This window comes from Rhineura floridana, chromosome 9 (genome assembly GCF_030035675.1).
Source record: "Rhineura floridana isolate rRhiFlo1 chromosome 9, rRhiFlo1.hap2, whole genome shotgun sequence".
NCBI classification, from domain to species: domain Eukaryota; kingdom Metazoa; phylum Chordata; class Lepidosauria; order Squamata; family Rhineuridae; genus Rhineura; species Rhineura floridana.
In genome coordinates, this window is record NC_084488.1 from 122,469,558 (window position 1) to 122,477,165 (window position 7,608).

A 7,608-nucleotide genomic window follows, 5' to 3' on the forward strand; every position below is an offset into this window, starting at 1 on the left:
CGATACCCAGCTCTATTTCTCTGTAACATCTGAATCGGGAGAGGCCGTGCAAGCCCTGGACCATCCCCTGGACTTGGTGGTGGGCTGGATGAGGGCCAATAAACTGAGTCTGAATCCTAGCAAGAGGGAGGCGCTGTGGGTTGGTGGTTCCCGATTTCGGATAATTGGTCAGTTGCCTGCTTTGGATGGGGTCATACTCCCTTTGAAAAAGCAGGTCCATAGTCTAGGGGTGCTCCTGGCTCCAACTTTGTTGCTAGAGGCCCAGGTGACCTCAGTGGCTAGGAGTGCCTTTTACCAGCTTCGGCTGGTAAGACAGCTGCGGCCATTTCTGGACTGGGATAGCCTGACCACTGTTGTCCAAGCACTGGTAACCTCCAGGCTAGATTACTGTAATGCACTCTATGTGGGGCTGCCCTTGAGGTTGGTCCGGAAGCTGCAGCTGGTGCAAAATGCAGTGGCGAGACTGCTCACTGGGGCAGGGTATCGCCCATATGTCACCCCACTGCTGAAAGAATTGCACTGGCTGCCCATTTGCTACTAGGCCAAGTTCAAAGTTCTAGTTTTGGTGTACAAAGCCCTATACAGCTCAGGACCAGGATACCTGAAAGACCGTCTTACCCCTTATATACCCAGTCGAACCCTGCACTCTGCTGGTGAGGGCCTCCTGCAGATACCATCTTATCAGGAGGTTCGTTCTGCACAATACAGGAAACGGACCTTCAGTTTGGCGGCACCTACCCTGTGGAATTCCCTCCCCTTAAATATTAGACAGGTGCCATCTCTGCTATCTTTTCAGCACCTTTTGAAGACTTTCCTCTTTCAACAAGCCTTTTAAGTTGAGACCTATCCCAGTCTGCATCTGTTAGGATTGTTTTTAATATGTCTTTTTAAACAATATGTTTTTAACCATTTTTAGAATATGTTTTTAAAGCTTTTTTAATGTTTTTAACACTGTTTTGTTTTAATGTATTTTAAGGTCTGTTTTTATGGTGTTTTAAAGTGTTTTTAGTGCTTTTGTTTGCTGCCCTGGGCTCCTGCTGGGAGGAAGGGCGGGATATAAATCAAATAATCAATCAATCAATCAATCAATCAAGTATTGTGGTCCCAAACCGTGTAAAGCTTCATAGGTTAAAACCAGCACCTTGAATCGGGCTCGGAAACATACAGGCAGCCAATGCAAGCGGTCCAGAATCGGTTTTATATGTTCGAACCATCTGGTCCCTGTTACCAATCTGGGCGCTGCATTTTGCAGAAGCTGCAGCTTCCGAACCATCCTCAAAGGCAGCCCCACATAGAGCGCATTGCAGTAATCTAACTTGGAGGTTACCAGAGCATGGACAACTGAAGCCAGGTTATCCCTGTCCAGATAGGGGCGTAGGTGGGCCACCAACCGGAGTTGGTAGAAGGCACTCTGTGCCACCGAGGCTACCTGAGCAGCTATCTATTTTTTTGGAACAGAAATGGCTTCAGTTGTTTTGGGAATGTGCAGACAGAGGGTGCCTGTCATATCACAGCTGGAATGCTGCTCCACAGAACCGGAACAGTGACACAAAGCTCTGCTCTGAGTGACTGTGAAGCAGGCTTCTAATATCGGATACTAGCCACAATGAGTGTGTTCTTCCTCCAGCGTGGAAGGATGTATCCCTCTGAACAGTAGTCGCTGGGAATCGCAAGTGGGTAGATGCTGTTGCACTCAGGTCCTGCTTCTGAGCTTTCTGTTGGCGCATCTGGTTGGCCACTGTGAGAACAGGATGCTGGAGTAGATCTGGGCCCCTTTGCCCTGATCCAACAGGATCACAATGGTCCTGGAGACCAGAGAGCGGTCCAGGTGGCTTACTCACTCCTGCTATTTCCTGGGATTTTTAAAAAACAAACAAGCAGGATGGGTTATTGATGTAGCTGTAATACAAGCTCTGTGCTTGACATGTTTACCTTGTGATGAATGCCAGCTCAGCTCCATGAGGTCTCGAAAGAAACAGCCTGCAGCTTTCCATCAGCTTCCTTCCCTTATCCCTACGGGTACTTTTTTGCCATTCTCATCAGGTTCCTCTGCTCACAGGTCAGCACTGATATTCCTGCGTAGCTTGACATGAACAGGGCGAAGATTCTGGCTGGCCTCTGTCCTACTATGTACTGTGTGTGTGTTTCCTGCTTTGGCTTGTGGTCATTGCATTGTAATTTGAAGCAGTGGGTTGTTCTGATTTGCTTTTCCCAATCAGGGATGCAGGAGAAATTCAATTTGGTTCAGATTTTAATGAGGTTTTACCTAATTCCCACTACTCGAAATAATACACAAACCGAAAGACAGCTATCCTTTGAGAAATCGTGCTTTCCCTAATTTTGTGGTGCAGTTCTCCAGCCAAATATTGTGTACAAAAATGCATGTATCAGCGAAAGTGTCATACAAAATGCATGGCATCAGGGGAAATAGCTGGCAAAAAAAGAAAGGAAGTGTAGATTAGGCAAAATTACATACAAAAATGTGCCTTTTAGGATAATTTTGTATGAAAATGCTGATGAATTTTCGTGAGGATTGAACAAACAAACCACAACCCGATGGAGAAATGTGGAAGACTGGACTTAATATTGGGAAGATGAGAAACTGAGAGAAACCAAAACGGACAAGTGGATCTATTCTGGTCTCAATCCGATTAGCCAATTCCCAGGATCCCCCATAGATGTATGGTTGGCACAGATGGGTGGGGAAAGGGTAGGCTCAGGGGACATGGGGAGGAGGGGGGAGGACACTGATCCCAAGGAAATGCTGACTCACTTATCTCTTGCAGTGCCACCAGCTGTGCCCGATGCTGACCAGACCCCTCGCAGTCTCTCTCGGTTGGCAGCAGCTGGGATTTGCCACCTCCACGCCTCCACCTGCCAGCCCTTAACCAGCAATGACCTTGTGGGACTGGCCTCCTGTCCTGCCGTGCCCCCTTCCACCTTGCTCCACCAGTCTTGCTCCTTGTGCCCCCCACGTGCCTGCACCATGAGAGGGGCCCGGCAGCTGGATTCCTGCGGAGGAGGGCTGCGTGGCCAGGAGTGTGGCTCTGGCTGAGGGATGGCCTCTCTGGACCTGCCTTACCGCTGTCCGCGTTGCGGGGAACACAAGCGTTTCCGGAGCCTGTCGTCACTGCGGGCCCACCTGGAGTACAACCACACTTATGAGACTCTCTACGTCCTCTCCAAGACTAACAGCATCTGCGATGCCACTGTCTTCCCCCTGGCATCGGACACCACCCTCTTGACGCCAGCCACCCGCAGGGACATCTTTGAGAGCACGTCCTTCCAAGGCAAGGAGCAGCGCTTCACCTGTGACCTCATTGCCACCGATGAGCTGGACCCTTCTTCCTCCCCTGTGTCATCCCGCTACGTGCACGAGATCGAGATCCCGCTGACTGAGATCTTCACCCGCAAGGCCATGACTTCAACCACCACGCCTCCAGCCACTGCGGCTGCCGCCGTAGCCGCCGTGGACGCGGCTTATGAGGAAGGCCTGACCCGCCTCAAGATCCGGGCTTTTGAGAAGCTGGAAGTGGACAAGCGCCTAGAGAAGCTGACCGAAGAAGTGGAGCAGAAAATCGCCTCGCAAGTCGGCCGGCTCCAAGTGGAATTGGACAGGAAGAGCTCGGAGCTGGAGAAGGCCAAGCAAGAGAGCATCAGGCTCAGCCGGGAGAAGCAGGAGCTGGAGGAGCGAGCCGTGGAACTCTCCCGCCAGGTGGATGTCAGCGTGGAGATGTTGGCTTCCCTCAAGCAAGATCTTGTGCAGAAGGAGCAGGAGCTGACACGGAAGCAACAGTAAGCAGGGAAGGGGGGAGAGAGATCTGATTCCGTTCGCGTCGCAAGCCGAATCTGTTGGATTTGCACTTTCCGAAAGAATACGAGAACACAACCGTCCTTCGAAATTCACACATTTTGCAATGTAGTTCTCCAACCAAACATGTTTACCAAAATGCATAGATTCAGGGAATGCTATTATTTGTGGAAACAGCATACAAAAAATGCATTGCATTATAGAAGTTGCTTGCAAAAATATGTACATTGGTCAAAACTGCATGCAAAAATGTGTTTATTAGGAGATGTTAGGCTAGTGGCAGTGTGTGCCTCCTGCCAGCTCTGCAGTCCTGGATAAGTGGCAGCTGGAGCAGGAACGGTGGCCTTTCAGACAGGGACAGGGGAAGCCAGCAGCCTTGGAGTAGCTACTGCTTCTCAGCTGACGGATGAAGCCAGGCTGATCTTCCTGAGAGGCGGGGCAGTGGCTTCCCAAGGGCCTTCGGTGGCCCAGCTGGTGGTGGAGTAGGGTTGCCAGGTTCAGGGCCTGAGACTGATCCTGTATCTTTAGGAGAAGAGAAGGTCAGCCAAGTGCAGGTGGTCTTGTGACACTGTAATGGGAAAAACCACAAGGTGGAATTCTCCCTTCCCCCTGCACAACTTTGAAAGATACAGAAGATTTCTTGGAGCAGCCTTTCCCAACCAGTGTGCCTCCAGATGTTGTTGGACCACAACTCCCATCAGCCTCAGCTAGCATTGCCAATGGTCAGGAAAGATGGGAATTGTGGTCAAACAACATCTGGAGGCACACTCAATGCCGTAAGTAGGTAGGTGCAACAGGTGCACAGGCACAGGGCCCCAGGACGAAGGGGCCCCTGAAATGGATTTGCTGAAATGAAAGCAACTGTTATATCATATTTGCTTTATTATTATTTCCCCCCCAAAAAAATTAAGGGGCCCAAAAATAAAACCTTGCACAGGGCACATGAAAAGCTAGTTACGCTTCTGGGCACACTGGTTGGGAAAGGCTGTCTTGGAGGCTGGGCCTGGCAACCAAGAGGTCTTCAGTATCTTTAAAAGTTATGCATGGGGAAGGGAGAATTCCACCTTGTGGTTTTTCCCATTACAGTGTTGCAAGAACACCTGCACTTGGCTGACTTTCTCTTCTTCTAAAAATAAGGATCAGTCTTAGGCCCTGAACCTGGCAACCCTATGGTGGAGGTGGTGGAGATTTTGCTGCCCTTCAGCTCTGGAGTTGGAAATGCTGCAAATACTCTTTCTCACTGCAAAGGCCACCACATCACCACTCAGAAGTCTTTCCTGTGACATCATAATAGGACATACCCAGATTCATGTCTTTTGGACTGGCAAATGTCTTGGTGTTGCAAACCCTGTACAAAAACACTTCCTCCTCCCTTCCCAATGAGAGTCTGTCTTTTCGTTTGGGCTGGAGCCTGCAATATTTTTGCATCGAAGTGTTGAAGGAGGTGAGTTTTTTCAATCAGAAAATCCTTTCAAGTGGCCTCCTTCTTGGAAATGGGGTAGTTCACATAGAAAAAGGAAAATGTGGAAAAGCACACAGGGACAGAATTAATATTTGAATAATCTCAAGCAGAAAAATGCAGAATGAGACGCAATCATCCGGTCCAAGAAAATGGGGAATAATGATTCCAATGCGTTCTGAGTATCAGTCTTCTTTAGGGGATCAACCAAAACAAATAGTCATTCCACAGCCTCTTTGACGGGATTATTGTACCTCATTCGGCATTTTCTAAGGCATTTCCTTCTTGAGATTATTCAAATATTAATTGTGCACCTGTGTCCCTGTTCCACATTTTCTACTCTCTTTATATGTATTTGTGTGATTGGCGGTGCAGAACTCATTTTTCTTGCCTCAGATTTGCAAAAAAGTGAACATTATGGGTTTCTGCAGTAAAGTCACTCTCAGATACACTATGTGGACAACTCCCCACATTGAACCCCCCAAGTCCTTCTGTGTTCTTTTCCTTTCACAGTATCCTCACTTCAGTATCATCCATGGATTTAAACATCCTGATATTTGTGCCCTTTTCTGCATTGCTTGAAAATGTATATTAAAGACTAGAAATGTTTTACCCCCTCAATTTTTTTAAAAAAATTGCCATTCCACCACCATCCCCCATTTAAGGCCTCTTTGTTTGTGGACTATCAGCTAATGTCTTGGCCCAGCAACAGCATGTGTCCCCCCAGAGGCGTAAATTAATTTTTCAAGTTAGATTTCATGTGCCATTTTGCAGAAATCAGAACAGATTACATCTACTCTCTCTCCCCCTGCCTCCCAGTGAATTTCCTTCTTTTTGCAGTCATGTTATCCCAGATAGCAAGCCAAGTTTGGATAGCAAGTCATTTTCAGGACCTCCCATCGCTATCACTTAAGTACATGCATTAGATAATTCCGTTGACCCATAAGCAATGGCAAAATCCATCTTGCCATTTGCAAACAAAACAGGAAAAAAAGTCAAAGTTATCAAGTCAAAAAGTCAAAGTTATCAAGAAAAAATCAAAGTTATTCCATTCATAATGAGTGGCAAATGGTTGACCATTGAAAAAGCTTGAGAATTCTGACCAGTGGTGGTGGTGGTGGGGTTATTATATTTCATGACAGTGTTTTGTGTCAGTAGGCATCATCTCTGAGCGCAGGAAAAACGAACTAGCACAGCTGTGTAGAAAAATGTGGCATTCTTTATTTCCAATGTGTTTTGTGCTATAACCTTTTTTTTGACAAGTGCAAATTAAGTTTTCCATCAAAATTAGAAGCTTGTTAGTTCAAATAAATATGCGAGATTCAACCCCACTGTGCCCCCACTGTCTAATTAGCCCTCTCTCATTTCCACTTTCTAGATTCTTTACCCTTTTCCTCAAGCCTCTTACTCCATCACCATCGTTTCCCGTGGCTTCCTGTTTTCTGCCCATCTGTGGCTCCACATCCTTCCTCCAACCACCTTGCCTATGGGATCCCTACCCCCTAACTTCCATGCAAAATCTCCTGGTAGATCTCTCCCCAGTGGGACTCTCCCTGTGGTCTGTGTGAGCATTCCATCTCAGCCAGACTGACAACTTCTTCCCTCACAAAAACTGGACTGTAAACATTCCACTCATATTGGAGGCTGGGCCTGGCAACCAAGAGGTCTTCTGTATCTTTAAAAGTTGTGCAGGGGGAAGGGAGAATTCCACCTTGTGGTTTTTCCCATTACAGTGTTGCAAGAACACCTGTACTTGGCTGACATTCTCTTCTCCTAAAGATACAGGATCAGTCTCACTCAGCCAACCTTAACCATACCACATTTAAAGCACATTCTCACCACCATCACCAGAGAGTCCTGGGACTTGTAGTTTGTTAAGGGTCCTGGGAATTGTAGCACTGTGAGGGGTAAACTACAGATCCCGGGATTTTTTGGGTGTATGTATATGTGTGTGTGATTTAAATGTACTTTAAAGGTATGGACAGCCTCTGTCTTCCTAAACAAAGTGTTGCATGCTTGAGACATGTTTTTGGCAAACAACAAACAACTTATATGCCATTTTTCCCCAAGGGCATTTTTGCCATTTCTTAAACATGTTTATGTATTGTGTATGCAGTTGTCTTATTTGTGCATCATATTTCTCCCCCCCCTTTGAAAATGATAGACTTACAAACAATGCAGTGTGGATCTGGATCCTTGTTGTGTAGTTGCCTTAACTGTGCATCTTTTTCTCTGCTGGAATACAAAAATTTCTAAGAAGCATCTTGCAATTTTGAATTATTATTGTTTTTCACATGCTCAGTTGACAACTGTGCATCATATTTTCCACTGAAAAGCA

At 47.0% G+C, this 7,608-nt stretch overlaps 1 protein-coding gene across 1 annotated transcript in view; it reads left to right on the forward strand.

Moving 5' to 3' along the window:
- The first annotated feature begins 3,058 nt into the window (after positions 1 to 3,058).
- FBXO41 (F-box protein 41) overlaps positions 3,059 to 7,608 on the forward strand; it is a 56,133-nt gene continuing 51,583 nt past the window's right edge. Inside the window, exon 1 of the mRNA XM_061584928.1 lies at positions 3,059 to 3,795. Within this exon, the coding sequence (XP_061440912.1) occupies positions 3,059 to 3,795 (737 nt within the window). The remainder of the gene's footprint in view (positions 3,796 to 7,608) is intronic.